This window comes from Bombyx mori, chromosome 5 (genome assembly GCF_030269925.1).
Source record: "Bombyx mori chromosome 5, ASM3026992v2".
Classification (NCBI taxonomy): Eukaryota; Metazoa; Arthropoda; class Insecta; order Lepidoptera; family Bombycidae; genus Bombyx; species Bombyx mori.
The window spans coordinates 12,987,531-13,011,516 of NC_085111.1; the positions used below are offsets into that span (position 1 = coordinate 12,987,531).

Here is a 23,986-nt window from a genome sequence, read left to right on the forward strand (position 1 = left end):
TTTTTATTCGAAATTGTTAATGATTAATACTGTTCATCTAAAGATCGAAATTTCACCATCATTAACACCTTGTTCTCTTTGGTCTTGTAACTGACATTTCAAAGAAGAAGAAAAAAAAACAATTTCGAAAAAAATATTTAGAAATGTAATTTACATTAACATGTGATATTTAGGGATGAACAAAAATACTAAAACATTCTTCCAAAAATAGCTCAACAACCACTCGAAAAATTTTGAGTTACTCGTCGTGACGTTACTCTGATTACTCGTATATTATTATTCAGTCCCATCCCTCAGGTTGGACGCGAGCAGGATCAGATATTTGTTACTACCGGAACAGCTACCACTACGCGAACCAAAAGAACCACAACAAGTGCTACCTGACTGTCACGTTCAACATTGAGTTTCCACATTCCAATGACGTCTGCTACATCGCTTACCACTACCCCTTCACTTATTCAATGATAATGGTAATTTTCGTGGATTATATTTCAAAAATCCTTAATTATTAAATATCGCTTCCTAAAAGAACTACTGATAAAGAACTTCCTAAAAGAACTTGAAGTCGTCGTGGGCTAAGGGATAACACGTCCGATGCATTCGTGTTGAGCGATGCACCGGTGTTCAAATCCCAGGCCCCACCACCAATTTTTTTAATGAAATAGGTACTTAACAAATTTTTTTTTTTTTTTTTTATTGCCCTTGTAGGCAGACGAGCATACGGCCCACCTGATGGTGAGTGGTTACCGTCGCCCATGGACTTCAGCAATGCCAGGGGCAGAGCCAAGCCGCTGCCTACCGTTTAATACTCTCCACAAGCCTCGTTTGAAGAAGGACATGTCATAGCGCTCGGGAAACACCGTGGAGGGGAGCTCATTCCATAGCCGGATGGTACGTGGCAAAAAAGACCTCTGGAAACGCACTGTGGATGACCGCAGTGGCTCCAGGTAGTATGGATGAACTCTACTCCGGTGGCGGGCGGTGCGATGGTAAAAACGAGATGCCGGTATCATCTCGAACAATTCCTCAGAGCACTCCCCATGGAACATACGGTACAAAATGCAGAGGGAACCGAAGTCCCTCCGCAGACCCAGAGGCTCCAAACGATCCGTGAGAATGGGATTATCGACAATTCGAACGGCCCTCCTCTGTATGGAGTCAAATGGAAGAAGCTGGTATTTGGGGGCCCCGGCCCAGAGATGGGAGCAGTACTCCACGCGAGGCCGGACTTGTGCTTTATAAAGCAAAAGCCTTTGTCCAGGCGTGAAGTACCGCTTCGCTCTGTTGAGGACTCCCAGCATTTTGGACGCCAACTTGGCTTTGCCTTCCAGATGACTCCGAAACTGGACATCGCTCGAAATCTCGACCCCAAGTATCCCAATACTCTCGGAAGGTTGCAGGGATACTCCTTGGTACAAATGTTCACGATTGACTTGCACGGTGAAGGAATAGCATCGTGTATAAAAATTAAACCCGCAAAATTATAATTTGCATAATTACTGTTGGTAGGACCTCTTGTGAGTCCGCACGAGAAGGTACCACCGCCTGCCTATTTCTGCCGTGAAGCAGTAATGCGTTTCGGTCTGAAGGGTAGGGCAGCCGTTGCAACTATAGTCTGATCTTAGAACTTCTATCTCAAAGTAGGTGGCGCATTTACGTTGTAGATGTTTATGGGCTTCAGTAACCACTTAACACCACGTGGACTCGTCCAACGATATTGTTATCAAGAAGTATTGTTATTGTTTAAGCCTTCAAATTTGCAGTTTGGACAATTTATTATAGAACGCTATTTTTATTACTTTAAGCCATACCTGCAAATTTACTGGTGATTATTTGGTATTATTCTCTCTAGAACACCATAACAACCGTCTGCCCATCTACAGCATTCAAAAATTTAAACTCTATTTGAATATTAATATTTATTTATTATATTTATTGTGCAGACTCGTATTTGGCAATGGAGCCTGCAGATGCCTCCCGGTTCGTATTTCCGCGCTGAGCCTCTATGCTACTCTTTGAACAGTAACGAAGTACCCCTTTTAACTGTATCTGCCGAGGACACGCCATCTAATCCAATAGCGGTATGTACCAACAAAATAAATAGCTTTTCAAAGTCTTCACAGCGTGAAACGAAACGCATATCCTCTTTTTTATGTTATCTGTGCTTTTTTCACTCAATCACGACTTTGGCGCCTTTTTTATAAATTTTCAATACCGTACCTATTTTATCTAATATTATTACTGTCGGACTAAAAATATATAGGTAACCACTAACGGTGTTTTTAGGTACCTCAAGCACCGGTCATCATTCTCGTCAAACTCGTCGCTTGCGACGAAGGGCTCGACGAGTAAATTAACCCTCAGACACAACCCACTGAGTTTCTCGCCGGATCTTCTCAGTGGGTCGTATTTCCGTTCCCGGTGGTAGATTGTGCGAAGCACGGCTCTTGCTAGGGTTCGTGTTAGCAACGTCGTCCAGTTTGAGCCCCGTGAGCTCACCTACTAGTTAAGGTTACGCTGAAATAGCCATTCAAGGCTATCAGCTTAGACAGACAATAAAAAAAAAAAGCAGGCCAGTCTTAAACCGATTATTTGTTTCATTTCTATCTAGGATCGTGAAATAGTATTTCTATCCGCTCGTGTCCACCCTGGCGAGAGCAATGCTTCTTGGGTGATGGACGGCACGCTGGGTTGTCTGCTCGGTGACTCTGTGGTCGCGGCTGCGTTGCGGAGCAAATACGTGTTCAAGATTGTACCGATGCTTAACGTCGAAGGGGTACTCAACGGATGGTAAGTAAATTTAAATTTACTATAACGCGGATTCATGCGGCATTTAATATATGCCGCGTCTATCTATTATATGCCGCGAAAAGTTTTAAAAGTGTTGCGTTTTATATTTTAATTGAAATTTGTGAGGATAAGGAAATATGTAGGTATGTATAGGTATACAAATGATACAAGTTGAATGCCAAAGTTCAAACTTTATTAACTTCGCTAAATCACTACCAGTTAAATTCTTGATTTTCAACTTATGATAAACTAATTACGTCACTTCTATAAACACTACCTTAGAACACTATTCCGAATGATATGTCCCGAAGAAATGCACTTTAATTGTTAAATTACATAATACATAAAATTACGGTTCGTGTTGAAATATCGATGAATTGTCGATCAATCTGTTACGTAAACTAATCTTAATTTTAATGAAACGTTTTATTTTGCGATATCCACCGTATTCGGAAGACGGAGGCAAGTCGTTTGACACGAGTCGCCAGCATCTTCAACTGTATTACAAATATTGCCCCATATAACCTACGAAATCACCATAGTTTTTTTTTAAAATGCTAATCTTACTTAACAGTACTACTAATACGATCCTAAAATCTCATTTATACATTACGATAATCGATGTACCAAGTGCAAAAGCAAATCTTCGACAAGCAAGCTATGAACGGGAATCGCACTGAAATCACTTATAGTAGAATAATACTCTTGTTAAACTCGGTCGCTAATCGATAATTTAAAAACGTACAACTACCAAGCCGGACTTTAATAAGCGGGGGGCGCCAACATGCCGCTGGCGTGGACGGAGTGCTCGGTGGCGTCCGGCTCGGCAGTCGATGCGATCTCGTCTCCAACGGGAGCGTCGTGAGCCTCGTTAGTCAGATACGCGGCCGGATCGTCTCCCACCATACCCTCATCATCTTCGTACGGACCCTGAGTGGGTTCTTCCTTCTGGTCCTGGTCGTGATCGCGGGAATGAGCGTCCGCAGCTCGCGAATAGTGGGAGTCGATTTGCGGTGGGGATTTGAACAAGGCGCTAGTCTTGAGGTGTGCAGACTGGAGGCCGTCAAGGGAAGAAGGTCGCAGCTTGCCGATGAGATTGTTAAGGTTGAAGTGGGTCGGCAGGTGCTCGGAGCGCGGTGGCGGTGGCGAGGACGACGTGATTGGGTGGGCGGTCGTCGTCGTCGTCAGCGATAGCGGCTTTCTGTCAAACACAATATTTGACCCTCGTATTAGAGGACCACTGAGTAAATTTTCTAAGCCTTTACGACAACAATTTCATAGTAATTAAATTACAGAAGTGTAACTGAAAATGATTTATGTTAGTAACTGAGAAAACGAATTCAATTTGTTAGAAACAAAACACTAATTGATTAAGAGATACCAAGCAAAGCCCCCTTCACCCACCCACCAAAAGATATATTTGATAATTTTGAAGCGTCTGAACTAACAATTGTACTAATTTAACTGTTAGACTCTCATCATTTACAATTGCCAATGTCTGCTGGGTGTAGGGCTCTTGTTTGGTGGTTGGGTTGGCGCAGAAGCCTTATCCCGCGGACCCGCGCGCGGTTCACAAATCCAAGGTTTATACTTGGCTTGTATTGTTAGCACAATCACAATTGTAACATGAAATATACAAAAAAACAAAATAATATTGATGTCGTGTCGTCTTTTAGACAGTTCAATATTTTTATAGTACGAAAAATATATTTGTTTCGTATATATATACAAAAATTACGCGCGCGGCTGTTGGGGAGCGGGCCTCCGGAGACGCTGGCATCTCACCTGGCATTACCCCTGCGCGGATGAAACGGGAATCGAGCCGTAGTTGTAGTAATAGCAACGCGTCTGCTCGCATATGAAGTCCTTGATCTCGCCGCAGTGTTGAGGCTCCCAGTGGAAGGTCGGAGCTTTGAGCGCGATGCAGCCATTAGTCATGACGTGTTCCGTCCTGGAATACCGACTAGTTTTTATGCAAAAACATACGCTTAATATTGAAACCGTTGCGTAATAATTGATAATTGAATTTTGTTATTAAAATACGTACCCATGTCGGGCGGTGCGTTGTGGAGCAGTGCTTCCTTGTGGTACGTCTAGAGGGTCCATGCTGTCATCAGCATGCTGGGCAGGAGCATCGATGGGCAGTCTCCGCATGTAGTTAAAAGTCGCATTAAATGGCAGACCGGTGCTCATCCACAAAAACATGTCTGTGCCGAGGTTATTACCCGATGTCCAGAAGTCATATTTGTTGTAACCTAAAATAAAATAAAAAATGTTACCAATAATACGCTAAGGGTTCCGATTTCATCTTGCAATACTCAAACATTTATTTTCTTTAGCAAAATTTAGGAAGCAGTTTGTTTACTTAATTGCATTTGTTTTGTTTAAAATTATTATTTAAATAATTAACATAGTTAAAGAATTCTGAAAATCTAAATTGCTCACACAAAGGAATCTGTTTCTCGATCCAGTTTCAACGATGCGAAATTTTATGCTCAATTTAAGTAAGCATCTTATCACAACTATCACATTTAGTTCATTCTCGTTTTTTTAAAACCGTACCTGCATTTGTTAGATAAGTCGTTATCGAATCTGCCTTCTCCTTCGTCTCGAACGATGCCAGTTGAAGACCTAATGATCTGCAATCATATATTCGATATTCAGAAAATCGTCGACTGTCTTCCCAACGTACAAAAGCTAATATACTTGATCTGTTTCAAACTAGGAATTCAGTACATTATATAATATATCTATAAACGAGTAATTCTTAATAAATATATATATAATCTGAATTTCGGAAACGGCTCCAACGATTTTCATAAAATTTAGTATACAGGGGATTTCGGGGGCGATAAATCGATCTAGCTACGATTCATTTTCAGAAAATGTTGTTTTATTCGTCTTTTCAATAATCAACTTTATCGATAATTTTGATTTTTTCTTTAAATCACCGGTTCATATTTTTTTATTATTCTGTCGGTAAGAGCGAAAAATATTATTCATATTTCATCATTTGATCAAAATTTTTTTTTTTTTTAGTAGTACCTAGATAAATATAAATAAATAATAAATATTTTGCTAACAATCACGCCACGTTAACTGGTCCCGTGATAAGCTCGTAAAGAACTTGTGTTACAGGTACCAGATATCGGAAATAAATGTAAGATTTTTATTATACACATACATATATTTAATATACATCCATAACCCTGGAAAAGACATTTATATTTATCATACAAATATCTTCCCTTGGCGGGATTCGAAACCGCGACCCCCTAGTGTAGTGACCATGTCACTTACCACTACACCAGACGGACGTTATGACGGACGAATATGTAATTCGTATTTAAATATATTTTCTAAAAAACACAATTTATCAAAAAAAAAAAAGAAAAATACCGAACTCTGCTAGGTAAGTTTATACCTAAACATAGTTTTAAATATCAAACGCTTTAGTTCAACGCACGTCCTAGTCGAGTTATTGAACTACGTACAGATAATATAATTCATTCGCTATAAGAACGAGCCGGTTCGGATTATTGCGATGCTGTCAATGTATTTACTACGTTCCCGATACCGGTCCGCATTCCCTAGAATTCTAAGATATACTCTATCGGAGCTTATTTGTCTTATAAATTTATTACTCTCTAATGAAAAACTCAACAACATACGCTAAAAGTTAGACTAACAGTGACTTTCGATATGCTATTTTGTCTCATTTTTTATATACGTAACTAGTGTGTCATTTTTATATTCAATTAAAATATAAATAATTTTCCTGTCCTATGACCTTTTTCTGTACCTCTGACAATGTGTATAAAACAACGTGAATGCGCCACACACCTTGTGGGCCACCCACCGTAACAAACAAAAATATTTTCATATAAGGATATACTTAATAATAATATTAGATTAAACTAGATATGTCCCACGGTTTCACTGGCATTAAATTCATGTTGCATTTTTTCGGAGATCATCAGAACAAATCAATTCACGAACTAGCGAATACTCTGTCGTATGGACAATAACAAATATACACGGTGTTGCCCGGATCATTTACTTTCATAAAACTATCATGTCTGGTGGCAGGACCTCTTGTGAGTCCACGCGGATGGGTACCACCACCCTGCCTATTTCTGCCGTGAAGCAGTAATGCGTTTCGATTTGAAGGGTGGGGTAGCCGTTGTAACTATACTTGAGACCTTAATTTACGTTGTAGATGTCTATGGGCTCCAGTAACCACTTAACACCAGGTGTACTGTGAGCTCGTCCACCCAGCTAACCAATAAATATTTTCGCACATTATCAGTTTTTTATCATATGTCATCGAGGTATGACGATGTCGCTGTTTAAGGCAATCCTAAAAAAAAATATTATAATTGTTTTTATATGTGGAAACACACTAATAAGTATAGTAACACAGTTAGTTGCAGTTGCACAAAAAACTCTGTTCTGGTCATACGTGCACGTGTTGTGCATAAAGAAATAAAAATCCTTCGCTCTGAATCTAGTTTTTATTAAAGCTAGCACACAATAAGCTCACGCTCTAAACTTTCAACATATAATGCAATTTATTTATTTTTTGCTTATTTGGGTGGACGATCTCACAGCCCATCTGGTGTTAAGTGGTTACTGGAGCCCATAGACATCTACAACGTAAATGCGCCATCCACCTTGAGATAATAAGGTCTCAAGTATAGTTACAACGGCTGCCCCACGCTTCAAAACGCATTACTGCTTCACGGCAGAAATAGGCAGGGTGGTGGTACCTACCTGCGGGGACTCACAAGAGGTCCTACCACCAGCAATTACGCAAATTATAATTTTTCTGGTTTGATTTTTATTACACGATCTTATTCCTTCACCGTGGAAGTCAATCGTGACCATTTGTTGACTACGTATTTCATTAGAAAAATTGGTACTCGACTGGGATTCGAACACCAGTGTATCGCTCTACACGAATGCAACTGACGTATTATCCTTTAGACCACGACGACTTCTAAAAATATAATGTACTTTATGTAAAATTATTTTCGTTGATATAAGTTGTGTGGTTGTCACGATAAATTTCACTCGCGACACGGCCGTCTTACGAAGCAACGATGCACATTTTAGTCTTAATCGATTCTGAGTCTCATTTCGGCGCACAAACTATGCGTCTCAGCTTAGCTCTGTCGTTAACAATTGAAACTGTAAATAGGTCGTGACAGCGGTGCGAGGACATGATGACCGAGCTGCGAGGGTACTGACCTTACAATTGGAACTTGCACGTGCTCTCTATGAATCGCGATATTAATATTTAAGAGTCACCACTAAGAATGGCCGTTTTAGAAGTGTTTGTCATCAACATATTATTTGAAAACTAGCTAACCCGGCAGACTTCGTAGTACCTCAATCGATAAATAAAAAACCTAAACTTTTGTATAAAATAAACTTAAAACAAACAAAAGTAATCCGTCCGACGGGGGACATATCAAAGGAAAAACAAAATTGTTATTTTTATTTAATTCCGAGCATTTTCATATTTATGTACTTTTTAAACCTTCTCTGGACTTCCACAAATAATTCAAGACCAAAATTAGCCAAATCGGTCCAGCCGTTCACGAGTTTTAGCGAGACTAACGAACAGCAATTCATTTTTATATTATTTGAAAATGAATGTGCGAGCTTCGAAGAACTGAAAACGTTCTTCGTTCGTTTAATCTGAGATTACATTGTAAAACATTAAATTGCAATGGCTTCTTACGCTATATTCTATTGTGTTACCAAGAATTACTTCCTTTTATGACTCTGACGTTGTAACATAATGGACGTCTAATGTTATACGCGCTGCAGCTTGTAGCTCACTCATGAGGTACTCAAGCAGTGGGAACGGCTTGCGGAAGTGGCTCATGACGCCGATATTGTTCTTGTTTATTCCCAGAACCGCTAACGGTATTGCAAACGTTCTTATGGCCCCTTGCAAAAGGCGTCGCCAAATCCAAGGAACACGACTTTTGGTGTGCATACACGGAGTGCAACGAGATTTTGATTCTCGTTAAGAAAATATTGTAGTAATTTCTTTGAGTTACGTAAAAGATTAACTCAATTTCTCGTGTTTTTTCAACATCTATATATTAATACGTGAAGCAAAAACTTTGTATCCCTTTTTACGAAAATCGCGCGGACAGAGGAGCATGAAATTTCCCACACTTATAGAGAATCTAGAGAAGGAGTGCAGATTGCTAATATTTTTTTAAATAATGCATAAAAAATACATTAAACCAATAAAGAAAACATTACACACACTAACATGTATTTGACACACACACACGCATTTATACTATTTTGTTTATTGTTAAAGTCTGTGATCAAGTTGAGACTAGATTAATATTGATTTCTTTAATATTATTTGTCTATAGTGTATGTAGCCTTAGTGAAATCTGTGATTATAGAATTATGATATATTCTTTGACAATATGTAGTTCAATAATAATGTTCAAACATATAATTTAAATTAATAATTATAGTCGAATTTCGACTACCGGGCGACCACTAGTTCTTATTAATATAAACAAATTGTTGAACAATCAACACTAACGAGATACAATATGTAAAACTAGTGTGTATAAATTTTACCTGCAGTACTGATAGGACAGGAAATAGTTGAGCTCTGGGCTGTACGGATTCATCCTAGAGATAAAATACTGAACGCCATCCAGTTGTATCGTTGTTATTCTTTGAGCTGCAACAAAACAATAAAAACTATTAAAAAAAATATTAACTAGAGCGGCAACGTAAGGAAGAGAAGTTAAAGTAATCGGTTTATGAATGGAAGGGGCCAGACCACATTGTATACTTTAATCAATCTGACCTCAGGCATGACTTGTTCGTTTATTTGCATACGCTGAATTTTTCCTGTTGATATAAATGTTGAATACTAGTTAATATCTATGTAAATAGTTTAACGGGAAAACTTAAGGTATACAAAAACTAGGATTTATTGCACCAAGATTGGAAAATATTTTTTTTCGGACTACCTTAAATTCTTTCGTTGACTTTATTTAAAAACGGAATACAGAAAGGTTCTATACTCTTCGATAAACTTTCATAATTGTAAAAAACACTTATTATTCGAATAATTAAATTAAAACAGTAAACAAATGAAAATTTTGTCATTAATTTCCGAGAATGTACATTATTACACGATCCGAGAAACAAAAATTTCATTTTATGCAGATTTTTTTTCACAGTAACAACAAACAGGTTCGTTTGGGTTTCTGAAGTTTCTCATCGTAAAAACGGTTCGCACATTAATTTACAAACTGCATAATGCAAGCACGCGAAGTAAATATGTAATTGATATGTGGTGGACAGGCGCTTAGTAATGAGAAACACAATGAATTCCAAATGGATATATTTTTGCAGACATTTTTATTCCGTCCCAATTAGGTATTGAATTGAAAGTGATTGAACTTCTGTTAGACATGTATTAATTGCTCTTTGTTCGATGAAAGTCTATTGTTTTAGCTATAAAGACAGTAATTTATTATAAAATTTTATTTATCGAAAATAACTAAGAGTCTGTAGAAAATACGACACAATTCTTAAGGAAATGACAATAATTCTGTTGCGTGAAAGAGAGTAAACACCTAGAAATCTAAATTTTCGTTGACAGAGAAATAAAAAAATTAAAGCAACTAGACCATTATCAATAAAACCACAAAATGAATTCACGCTTGGCGAAGCACGAAATGCAACCTTATAACGTTTTAAGCTATCAAAAAGCTGCCTCCAGTGATTTTCAGTGAAACACGAATCTTCGCAAAGACCTACTCGACTTTTTTGATATCTTTTTCATTATAAAGTTTTAATTAAAAATAAATTTTCTTGAATCAGACATTTCTTCATTTGATTATAGAAATATGTATGTCATAGAAACCAATTTATTTCCAACTAGTAAAAAAGGACGACGCAAAAAATTACTAAAAATATTTTAAAAAATATGGTTTCCTTCGTTATTCAGGACAATTTCTTACAGTAGTTAAACAAAATATAGCCATCGAGATCGTATTGGTAGGCTTATAAGGAAACGAGAAATGAATACCCTTAGACGGGATCATTAGTACTAACTCGCAATTAGAAGATCCAATTGCGAGTTATACGAATAAATAATATTAACTTCCAGGGTTGACTGTTTTCAAATAAATTTTAATCAGCTAATATTTAGAAATACGATAGTTTTTGTCAATATTTTTTCGATTTCGAAATGTAATTGACGTATTGACAGCCCTATCGGCTCTGCAACTTAACTTTAGTCGACTGTTAGGAGCCTGCGATTGGAATCCATGCATAATGCAGTCTCATACATAATGATATTACTTTTACCTCATGTACGACTCTTCTTATGATTAATGTTTGGTTCTTTGACCTGTCGTTACAGCCTTCTCAGTGAACGTGTTCTTTTTATTATAAAATATACGAATCGTCTTCAGCTTTAGTTCAATATTTGTGATGATTATTTTTGTATTTTTTTTAATACAGCACATATCAGTATCACTCTGATTGGTCCATATCATCATAATAAAGTCTTATGATTAGAAGTCTACGTTATAATATGTCAGGTTATCATTTTTTTTCCCTAAAAATTAAAACATTTACAAAACACAGTAGCCTCCAAACAAAACATTGACCTTCAACCAAGAACCTAAATAATTTTGATGTTGACAATAAAACAACGTTGATAGTAAGTTATGATTGCTTGGAAAGTGGCCGGTGAAACAGTACAAAGGGCAAGAACAACAGTCTCGCAGGCGAGTCACGTACACTGAGTCATGAGTGAGGGCCGCATACTGATGAGGTCCTGGTCCCCGGTCCTGGCGTGCCTAGCCGGAATCGAGAGATGCAATCGGGATATTATATACTTTATGACATTAGTTACTGCGCTATGAAATGAACATACTCGTATAGCTATGCTAGACGGAAATTCAAACACAATGTTTTTATAAACAACTAGAATGTTCTTAGTATCGTAAATTATTATTGTACAAACTCGCTTTTGAAAAAGTGGTTTCGTAGCAGCTGATTCCGTTGAATTGCTTTAAGCTTAGACGCTTTTTGTAACAACAGAATATTCAATTGTTATTAATCACATACTTCTATTGTTCTAATACACGTCATTGTTCGAATTTGTTATTCTGGAAATTTCTGGAAATCTATCGGAAAGATCTAGCAAGTTAGCAAGCAGTAGACGTCTTGAAGCTAAAATCATAATGATGATCACAATTTGTTCGCTTTTTAATCATGGTAGAGAGGCTTAAGCTTGGCTTCGTATAATAAGATGTATGTATGTATATGTATTATTTTGTATCTTGTAATATATTTATAGCGGTAGGCAGCGGCTTGGTTCTGCCCCTGGCATTGCTGAAGTCCATGGGCGACGGTAACCACTCACCATCAGGTGGGCCGTATGCCCGTCTGCCTACAAAGGCAATAAAAAAAAAAATGTAATGTTTACTGTATGCACTAGGTTTGTGTTCCTAATTCTTCATTCCTTCTGCGGGCCTACTGGAAGAGATTTCAACATGAAATAAGTAGTGCCCTTGTACTCTGTATCCTTATTGTCGTATTTCCTCTAAAAGCCGTGTGTACAATATATATTAAAAAAACAAAAAAAATAATAAGATGTGATTTAGAATATCAAAGAAGTCGCGTAAGTGTATTTCGTACGTGGACTGTCTTGGCCACATGCAGAGCGTTTGGTGGCTTATGACAGCGCATAGGGGTGAGTGCACTCACATGATGTCGGTGTATGTACTATATCCGGCGGCTGATCTACCGGACGCGACACCCATAACGGTCCGATGTCCAAACTATAGCGAATGTTTAACGCGCTCCGTATGTGGACCACCGACAGTTGCAATTCGTCAAAGCTGACGTGATGTTTTTACGAATTCAAATTTGCAACTCTGTTTAATGTAGGTCATTCAAATTGAATATTTCTTGGGGCTATTTTACAGATGATTTTTTAAACCGCCAGCTCATTGAAGTAATTGAAAATTTACTAGTAATTCTATTTTTTTATTGCTTAGATATGTGGACGAGCTCACAGCCCACCTGGTGTTAAGTGGTTACTGGAGCCCATAGACATCTACAACGTACATGCGCCACACACCTTGAGATATAAGTTCTAAGGTCTCAGTATAGTCACAACGGCTGCCCCACCCTTCAAACCGAAACACATAACTGCTTCACGGCAGAAATAGGCGGGGCGGTGGTACCTACACGTGCGGACTCACAAGAGGTGCTACCACCAGTACAGGTCTTACAGTCATGGGTTGCATTTGCCTTCGCAAGCTTACCTACCCACTGCTCACTTCGTGGTTAGTGATCACCGTGGTCGAAAAGACCTTTTATTTAAGGTGAGGTAAGTATTAATACAATTGAGTTAAAATAGACCTTGAAAAATATCTCCCTCTTATGACTTAGAATAACCTTACGGAATGAAATTGATGTGATTAAACTTTACTCAGTTTATCGCTGATAAATGCAAACTAAAACATTAAAATGCATTCATTAACGAAGTAACATCGGGCTTTAAGTTTTCTCAGAAGTCTTGAATAAACTTTTTTTAATTAACACCTATTTATATAAATATAAAACTTGCTATTAACGAGAAATAAAAACGCGAGCGAACAAAATAGACATAGATTACACAAAATCATATTTAGTGTTATTTATTACTTATATAAATTTCAATTTTGCTTCAGAACGAACTAATTTTTTAACAGAAGAAGATATTTAAAATGACAAATCTTCATCGAATAGTTTGGGCATATTTTAAGTGTCGTTATGTTTTAAAAAATATGAATTGTAGATATTTCATTATACAATAAAATTAAGTAAAATTAGGATGTTTAATTTTCTTTTTGAAATCTCTGAAATAAATCCAGCTGTCGTATTTATAAAGTTGATTTTATTATTATCATTGTCAGCCATCATCTAATTACAGTTTTGAACAAATCATCTTGTTGAGTTAGCTACAACTATATTACAACACGCATAGTTTTCACTCAATTACATTACGAACGAATCATTACAATTTTATATTACTTATAAGAGATATACAATGAACACCCTTAATATTGAATAGAATTTATACAGTTATGTATAGAAATATATATGTAAAAATTCAAATATAGTTCAATAATTCAAATTTAAATTCAAATTCAATATTAATTACTGGTGGTAGGACCTCTTGTGAGTCCGCGCGGGTGGGTACCACGACCCTGCCTATTTCTGCCGTGAAGCAGTAATGCGTTTCGGTTCGAAGGGTGGGGCAGCCATTGTAATTATACTTGAGACCTTAGAATTTATATCTCAAGGTAGGTGGCGCATTTACGTTGTGGATGTCTATGGGCTCCAGTAACCACTTTACCCCACGTGGGCTGAGAGCTCGTCCACACATCTAAGCCATAAAAAAAATATATATATATATATATGTGTGTGTTTTCATAAAAACTTTTCATCTTTGTAATGTCAACACGAAAGCCATTAACATTTTCCATCACTGTATTTACTTTTGCGTTGTTTGGATGGTGGAATGTGGAATACTAGAACAGTATTCTTGTACTTAGTTCTATTTCATAGTGTATGTTATTGCAAATCGAAATTTAATATGAATGTTGTAAAGTTCATTGTTCACAGACAAAAGTTCGTTTATTTTTGTCGCCCCAGATAGGTCGACGGGCACGCGGCTTACCATGTATTTTGTGAATACCGAACTCCACAGATATAAACGTAAATGAGGTTTCACCTTGAGACATGAGGTCGATCGAATGGTCCTACACTAATGGCAGTTCACTTTTAAACCTTGATCCTTTTGTGGCATAAATAGGTAGAAAGAAACATTCTGCCTACTTTTACCGGCTACAAAATATGCACTACAAAGTTAATAGTTCCAGATAAAAAAAAACTGTATTACATTTATACCTAAAGACAAACGACAACACAAAATATAACAGAAAAAATCATCTTTAGAATCATCATAATGATAACTATAAATTCGACAACAATTGAAACTTAAGGTACATTTACGAAATGATTCTAAACATAATTTGCCGAATGACTTCTAATTTTCAGTGATATCATTACGTACCACATAATTTTTTTTTTATTTCAATTAAATTGAATTAAATTTGAGGTATGAGTTGCACGACAAGCACAGATGATCTGTGGAGTAGGCGCCCATCGTTGCCTGTTCAGTTGTAGTATGTGACTTGCACTAAGTTACGTCATAAGACCTGAGAACGAATGCATTCACGTAGCCACTGCTCTGTGAGAATTAATTTCACGGTCACGGTCAAACTTTGAACAATACATAATCATAATTGAAAATTCTTATGAAACATCGTAAATGGTACACTCGCATATTTTTCCTGACAAAAACTAGGTACCTATGTATTATTTATTCACGAAATCATTGAGCTAGAATCGGAATTCAAATTACACAAGTAAATTCGTTAAAAATTCGAACAATAAAAAATGCGTATATAAATTACATTAAAAAACCGCAAGCCCCTCATTGAAATCACCTAAATCAGTGCGTAGCAAAAAGTGCAATTTCAATTTTAATAACGTTGAAACTATTATGGGAACGTTTATCGGATTGTTCGCGACCGGATAGCGATGTTAACGCAAAAAAGGGTTCGAGATAATAGCATTCGAGACGAGGAGACGAGCTCAAGGACGGCGTACGCCCGCCCCTAGCCCACGGAATGCACCCACCAGACTATTTTTAGTAATCAAGCCCAATGCCGACCCGGTTCTGCTCCTAACCGGCGAAACAGAAAAAAAAAAAGCATTGCGAACGCTAGTTATTCCACTTACTACTAACGAGCCGCTCCGCCTTTTATAAACGTTTTTTTTTTTCAAGAAATTAATACAATTATTTCAGTTGTAATAAAGTTGATAGATGTTTCTGGATATAATTTACGAACATCGGAGCACAGTATGACGGAGCCACCAGGGACGAAGCAGCAAAAACATGATATAAAATCTCAAATTACGTTTTTTTTATCATTCGCGTTTGAAAAATTATATTTTTTACTAGTAATTTGATACAATCACATCACCTGGTGCTCCGTAGACATTACCTTTGAATTATAGCGACAAAAAAGTGAAAATGTTAGGACCGTCATAAATAAAACTTTGCTGCTTTCGGCGCTCGATATTCAAAGATTAAATTACTAATGTACAATGCACCCTTACATTCCTTTAGACACGGTCACATTAGAATTTAAACGTGAAATCCTAATTTAGTGTCAGGATATCCACCATCAATAAGAATCGAACGATAATTTGAATTTACGGCAATAACGGCCAGATTAAAGAGCATATTATGATTTCAATAGTGACAAACGTGACTCGGTCAGGAATGTGTTTATAAACTTAACCACGGTTACATCAGTATTATTCGATATTTAAATTAAACATAGATTGTTGTAGAGATACAGGGGAGAAAGACACTCAAGGTGACCCAGGACCGATTTGAGTGTATGCTAAATGTACCGTTGTGAGTTTATGACCAAATATATGGAAAATGCATAAGTACTTAGAGAACCTAGAGCCAGGGCTAATTATTAGAGCCCCATTTTTTGTGGTAGACTTTGACAGAGAAGATAGTAGCTGCAGCTTATCCGTGTTATGTACAGTTCTGTCAATTGGTATTGACAAGTTCATTGTGACTTTGAATTTGCAGCTTTAAAGCCTTATTTAGTCTTCTTGAATATTAAAATAGTATATGAAATAGTCGCCAAATAGCGGATAGGACAATACCCACATACGATATTGTACTTGAGGAATATTACGTAATCGTTAACTTAAGAATACACTGGGGACAGTGCAGGAATAATAAAGACCGTACGATGAGTTTAGCAGAACAAAAACTGAACAACAACTCTGTATTCGGTAGTATATCGAGTTATTTTTCGTCTAACTTCAGTGGGATGTTAATAATACTGATAGTAGAACGTATTGTTGTCCCTCAGATAGGTTCCATTATCCTGCTTATGTCTTTCATGACTTATTTATTAATTCCGGCTTAAAACGCTTACCGTTTATAAAATACAATATTCACTATTATGATCTCTCGGGAATTATGAAATTCTCTCTCAATCTTTAACCGCTTTAACAACATATTAAAAGTAAACTCGTCTTTCTATAAGAAATAAAGAAAGAGGGTTTAAACATTGATTAAAAATTATTGAATGTATCAACAAACGGGAAATGTTTTCTTTGTACATTTATTCAAAACCATGAATAGGATAGATCCTATATTTGGCTAGTATTTTTTTGACGCAACGTCAACATGCACAATGTAAACAGCAACAAAACATTCAGCCATCAACAATGTTACGCAACCAGTTCTTTTTACAACGAATGCGAAGATTTTACCGGGTATGGAATTCTTTTTTCAACGTACTCCTTGTAGAATGTCACATAAACGGTACCCGTACCTGATCTGCAAGTAGCAATTGATGCGCAATCCATAATACCAACTATTCCTAGGAAGGAGGTAGCAGCTATCGGACCCCGCCTGGGCGAGGGCCGATGAACCCCACACCTGTCGTGTATCCCTCCGCACCCCTTGTACATTTTTTGCCGAGCACTGACTTCCGTCGAATAGTTTTTTACCGACCTGTCGATAACCTATCGGATAACCGCGGATACGCTTCATTAGCAGTCGGTCTCTACCACAATCTAATGGTTACTGTTAATCGTTTGCTTTTCCCACGAGAAACAGCGATACGATTTAAATTTATTTCAAATGTTTTCATTGATACCGGAACCGCTGTGTATTACAAACCAATAATAGTCTTGTAGCTTTAAATTTTAACGTCTATTTCCGCAGTATGTGTATGTGTTTAAACTCAAGCAGTTTTTTCCGTCGTGTTTAAATCTGAGAAGATGTATTCAAATAGATTCATGAGCTGGTGTGGCGATTGCATTAGATCGTATCGACATAGAGCTTCGGTATCAATGCAAGCGGCCGAAGTCATTGTTCTCATGTTGCATACCATTACACGGTTTGCTCCCGACCGCACTTGAGTCAACAACAAAACAATAAAGAACTTTATTTCCGATTTATTTTACCATCGTTGTTGTTCTGAGCTTTATGAGACGTTGTTACAAACGTAAGGTTTCTTTATATTTTTTTAATTTTATTCAATCAACAAAGTAATTTCTGTTTATCTAGAACACAAGTATGTGTAGGTACTTTAGGTGCTTTATATGCTTTAAAATTTTAGATCACCTAATAAAAAACCCGACTACAATGATATATATATATTAGAATGAGTATCATGGATAGTTTGGCATTTCTAAAATTAAAATTTTAAAACTAAATAGTTTGAGCTCAATCGTATAAACGGTACGCGAACGCATAGATCATAAAAAAATATAAAGAACCACAAATTTTATTATTATGTAGATTTAAAGAAAATACAACTTCCTTAAACTCTTGCATAAAATCAAAAAGTTGAAGTGGTAGGGCATTACATTGACAAGTATAATCCGTTCGACATTGACAGGTTACAAGCATGTTACACGGAATTACATGATTTTTATAGCGTGGAACGAACTCGTTTCGTTCGCGGTTCACTTAGCATTTTAATTCTCTTTTCTGCATTCAATTTGATTTGCAGGTTTCCTGAATTAATTGCTGTTTGTTTCTTTAAGTCGTGTTAGCTTGAACTTAAATGAATTATGTATTCTATTGAACTTTGTGTTTTGCATTTTTAGCTGGTGCAGTTTTTGTACCATGTTTTTCGTATATCCCTATTATGATGTCGTTGCGGCTAATTCCCAGAGCAGTTGTTTAGTGAATGTTTTTTTTTATCAGTCTAATTACATTTGGCCATTTCATTAAAATTTTGCTTTTTCTTTTTAAAGATTACCCTAATATCCTCGAAATTAGTCCCTCGACTATTTTTACTAGGCTTTTATAATTTTAGTCTCTCGTAATTTTCACCATTTACAAAAGACCAGATTAACTTGAAAGTTTGCACAACACCGGTGATAATTAAATAATTTTATTATATTGATCATATATAGGATAATTAGCACTAAAAAAAATCTTTCCTTATTAGTACAATTTACAATTAAAGTGTATTTTTTTTAAGTTTTTAAGCTATATGCATTAAATATTATTTATAATTAGTATAGATTTGCGAATTAGCTTATGCGTATTCCCCACATGTAACTTATGCTTATGCTGAGCAGCTATAGGTTCTGTTGACTCATACTACCCAGCGTAAATGACACTGAACATTTTGAAACAAAATATTTGAAATGTCAATAGGATATATACAGCGGCTCTACTTCAAAACGGAACATGATCAATCTGCGGTAGAAATACCTTTGAAAGTTTTTAGCGTGACCCACCAGTCCTTAAAATTAGAGCTGGAAAGTTAGTGGGAACAGAACAGTAGTAGTAGCTTATGGAAATTGATGTCGCACTCCTATTTTATATTTTAATTCTATTTATCTATCTTCTAATAAGTCGAGACACTATTACTGATAATTTATTTATATCATAGCTATGAAGAAAAGGTGAATTTAAAAACAATATCAATAAAAAAATCAACATTGTTGTACGTAAAAACGTTTCACCTTTCAGAAAGATATACCAGAGTATTTAAAAAAATCAAATGGCGGTTAAGCTTTTCATTTCTAGGCAATATGCTCGTCAAATATGTATTTTTGAGAATGGTTATATGCAACTTTTTTCTAAAACAATTTTTCAAATTTGAAATCTTCTTCTTTACTGCTCGTACTACTACTAACTGGGGTTAGTTAAAAATAATGACATAAAATATTACTTTTAAAAGAGTTAACAATTTGGTAAATCTCATGTTTCTTAACAGCATAATTGTGTATTTTTGTTAAATTTTCCTGACGGTAAAGCCAAGTTTCCGGATTCTTGGAAGTTCTCGATAGAGCGAAACCTTGACAAAGACTTTTGCTTTACAAAGCACAGGGTCGATTTTTCGTTGACTACGACTCCTATCTTTTGCCTAGGTTGGGGCTTTCAAATACTAGCTACTTTCATTTTTCACCAGAAGATTGTTGGGGTTCTCGATAAAGGATCCGATTTTCACGGGTCGTTTGAAACCTCTGGATCTACGGAGGATCATCAGATATCTATGTGGTTTATCAAAAATGATCCATAGGTGAACCCGTCGTCTCCATTTTACCATCGCACCACTCGCCACCGGAACATAGCATATTCATACCACTTGAAGACATTGCTCTCATGCTGAGTTTGTTTGCAGAGGTCTTTTTTTATCACTTACTAAACCTGCAGGTTTTGTTAACATCCATGACCATCGGGGACCACTCACCATTAGGTAAAAGCAGTTTTAATTATGTCTACGACTCGCAATAACCAATGAAAATCTATCTTATATAATAAGTATATATAAAAATAAATTGCTGTTAGTTAGTCTCGCTAAAACTCCAGAACGGCTGGACCGATTTGGCTAATTTTGGTCTTGAATTATTTGTGGAAGTCCAGAGAAGGTTTAAAAGGTAGATAAATATGAACATGCGCGGAATTAAATAAAAATAAAAATTTTGTTTTTCCTTTGATGTGTCCCCCGTCGGCCGGTTTCCTTTTGTTTGTTTTAAGTTTATTTTATACAAAAGTGTAGGTCTGTTATTTATTTATTGAGGCACTACGAAGTCTGCCGGGTCAGCTAGTACTAAAATAAATTTGTATTACGAAACATAATATTGGAAGTGACCAGTTTTTTTCTCTCTTGGTTTTTATTGACATGAAACATGACATAAAAAGCAATAAGCACTATTAGTACTCGTAGTAGACTGCTAGAAATATATGTAATTAAAATTCAGTATAATATACCCAAACGAATTTACATGTATTCCGAATTGTTGTTAAAAAATACACTTGTTTTTTACTTAAAACTTTTTTTTATTAGATGCCCAAAAAAGGAGACCTAAAATATGTAGTACGGTGATAACTCATATATGCGAACGTACATTAAGAAACATATTGTTGGTCACATAATACAGAAAGACCAAAAGTAATAATGTCAATTGATCGCTGTGAATTGGAGAAGCTAAACTAAGGACAACGCAATATTCTTCAATTACGCATCAATCAAACCAAAACCTATGACGTTTGAACCAGACTGATGTAATCCTCTCATTGATCAAGTTCAATATTCTTCAGATCAGTTGGTAAAGTCAAGATTTACTTAGTCCTCAAGTACCTATAGAATTAAATTAATTTCGATGTTATTTTTCGTTGCTGTAATTTGCACTTTTGTTAAAAGTGAAAAAAACTTTATCTTGACGTTTGAATAAATATTATTTAATTCAAAATAATTCGTTGTTTTCGATGGATTATGTTTAAAGTTAAATTCATCAGACATCAATTATTGTTCTCTTATAAAAAAATCATTAATAAGAAATTATTCTTATTTAATTTAGAGTACAGGTACTCTATGGAATACAGAGTTGAATCGTAGATTTTTGAGCGAGGGACTCACTCTCGTACTCTTATGTAAGTTGAACAATGAAGGTCGAAGACCCTTAGGTCACGACAGCCACTTCGCTACGCCTACGGAGGTGCACTACTAAAGCCTTCCTACTATGTGAAATGTGCCTTAGATAATAGAATATTAGTGTCTAGATAGACACCTAACGTTTAAATAAACACTAAGATTGACGATTACAATGTGACGATTTTCTTCACCTTCACACAGAGAGGGAAAATTACTGAAATATGAAAATCAATTTTTAACTTTACCTTTGGCTGTAATTTTTCGTTTGTCCGCTAATTCTGCAATAATAGTATTATAACAATTTTAAAATAAATTAACATACCTGCGGCTGGGCCGAGGGAAGCTGCGAGCAGCACGAGACATGATGTCAAGAAGAACTGCATATTGTCTGATTCGTTTCGGATCTGCGGGTAAAGTTCGTATAAGTGTAGTCACACGCAGGAGTGCGCTCACGCAACACGGGACACTCAGGCACACTGAACGCGCGATACCCGGGACCCCCCTTATAAATGAGACGCGTCCCGCGCGCACCACTATCAGGGACCGCTATAGCGATTACACCCGCTAGCAACGCGTACACTGCCTCCTTGAGCGGATTAAGCTGATAGCTGCAGGAAGGAACACAGAAATGTAAAATGCGATCTTTAAATCGAGCAACATGACTGGAGGAGAGTCGTTGCACGGATGTCCGGCGGCGGGCGCACAGGGCGGCGCTCTCGGTCCTCAACACGGGAGTTATCTCAGCGAATCGTACCGCACAATAGTTTGCGCTCAATTTGTTCGTGTTGCGGTCGTCGCAAATTCTTGGCTTGTCCAAAGGGTCGTAGATGTTGTTGTAGTTTTTTCTTCGTTCGCGATGCAAAGCGACGCGCCACAACTATGTTCTTTTGTTAAATCTCCTACTGGGGATCGGCCGAGTAATTCAAAGCAATTATTGTGAACATACTAATTTATACTAAGAATGTTGCTGCCGGCGAGGGAATAAAACAAAAGTATTCATCTGACACCTTTACATTTAAATAAAGAAAAAATGTAACTTAATTCATAGGTAGATGCAACGAGCTTCAAGGTAGCAATGGTTTGATTAAAAAAAACTGTGTTATAGTAAATATACAATTATTATTAAATTCAAGATTTAATAATCTCATCTTGTCCAAAGTTCATTTTTGAATCGGAAATATGCTGAGTTGGAATGGTGTTTAGAACACACAGGTTATCTATTAAAAACAAATTGGTGACTTATTTTACTGTTGTGCAATTTCATATAAATGTATATGACATTTTTAAACTAAAAAAATGTTATTTCTTTCGAAAACGATGGTTTTATGCTGTTCTCCTTAGGGTTGTAAATGCTGTAAATAAATAAAGAACATTCAACTTGAACAAAAAAAACTCTGAGTACTACTTACTATACAATTACACTTTTAGCATTTAAAATACAATCAAAGGAAAAGTTCTGTGTCAGAGTTTGGTGAAATAAAAGTATCGTTGCTTTGGTAGTAGTTGAAAGCAGCCGCCGAGCCCTCGCCATTCCAAAGTGGCTGCTTTAAAAGACACGTTAATTGGTGGGAAGGTATTTACTTTGCACACTGCACAGTGGGTGTAAAGTCCTCGCAACGTTCCCTGCCATCCAATGCTACACGTGGATATTATTTTAATTGTACTATAGACAGATAAAAGATATCGGCGAGCCTCGCCTGTTTTACACGTTCATTTTTAATATCCCATCGCACGTCACAATACAAGATATTGCACTTAAAACGACCGCGGCAAAAGCTGGATTATTTCACGGCTCGGAGAATCGTTTTAAACTGTTTTTTTTTTTTTTAAATCGCATTCAATCGATACCCATCAGTATTGTTTTACATGAGTTACGATCAAAGCCAATGCGAATCGGACGTAATAATAACTCAAGTTTAAAAAAAACAAAGAAAGAAAAAACGCTACTTTAATAGCTATAGGTACGAGAAAAAGACGAAGGTGGGAGCGATAAAGGACTTTTTAACTGTAGACGTAAGTCTGCTTCGGGGTGTATTTAATTGAGTCCGAGCGCATGACTCTGATGATTTGAATAATAGCAATAATAGGTGCGCGTGCGCCGCCCAAAGAAAACTATTAATGCGCCAATCATATGGCGACGCCGCGCATCGTGAGCTAACCGTACCGGGCTTATTCAATGTTGGAACTGGGATCATTAACTTGCACTAACCTTTCCCCACTAACCCGACACAAAGATTACAGATAGTTATTTAGTTTTCGTTTGAATTAAATTATTTGATTTATTTAACAAAATAATTGATTTTGCGTAGAAACTTGTGTAAAAAAACGTTCGGCATTAGTTTCATAACATATTATGATTGTTGCGTGCTCGGTGGTCGAAGCGAAGCCTAATTGTAGCGATTACAATAAACATTCACTGCGCTATCGCTGTTAATGTCACATTAAAAAAAAAAGGTAACCGCGTAATAGTCAACCGCAACAGCAATGGACGCTAAAAATAAAACTTGAAGTATGAAGACCCCCGGCTTGACATCCCTAAATAACATTCGGAATATAAGCCGATCATTACCTATACCGACGCTGTAATGTCTACGAGTGGTTCGACATTTACATAGAACACGTCATTAAAT

The 23,986-nt window shown here is 36.6% G+C and overlaps 2 protein-coding genes across 5 annotated transcripts in view; one reads left to right on the plus strand and one right to left on the minus strand.

Annotated features, from left to right (window-relative positions):
- LOC101736629 (cytosolic carboxypeptidase 1) overlaps positions 1-23,986 on the plus strand; it is an 87,874-nt gene that overhangs the window by 31,900 nt on the left and 31,988 nt on the right. For all 3 annotated transcript variants that reach the window (XM_038011229.2, XM_062668742.1, XM_038011233.2), the window contains 3 exons: positions 298-470; positions 1,944-2,081; positions 2,612-2,790. In XM_038011229.2, the coding sequence (XP_037867157.1) occupies positions 298-470; positions 1,944-2,081; positions 2,612-2,790 (490 nt within the window). The remainder of the gene's footprint in view (positions 1-297; positions 471-1,943; positions 2,082-2,611; positions 2,791-23,986) is intronic.
- LOC101744379 (uncharacterized) lies at positions 2,967-22,743 on the minus strand. 2 transcript variants are annotated; one of them, XM_038011239.2, is made up of 6 exons: positions 21,679-22,743; positions 9,409-9,514; positions 5,353-5,429; positions 4,838-5,045; positions 4,586-4,741; positions 2,967-3,991 (listed from the first exon to the last, which is right to left on the minus strand). In XM_038011239.2, exons 1-6 carry the CDS (start codon positions 21,737-21,739, stop codon positions 3,553-3,555), a joined length of 1,047 nt encoding a protein of 348 aa, XP_037867167.1. In that variant the 5' UTR covers positions 21,740-22,743; the 3' UTR covers positions 2,967-3,552. The 2 variants fall into 2 exon arrangements, with proteins under 2 accessions (XP_037867167.1, XP_037867166.1); XM_038011238.2 differs by having other exon boundaries at positions 4,586-4,753.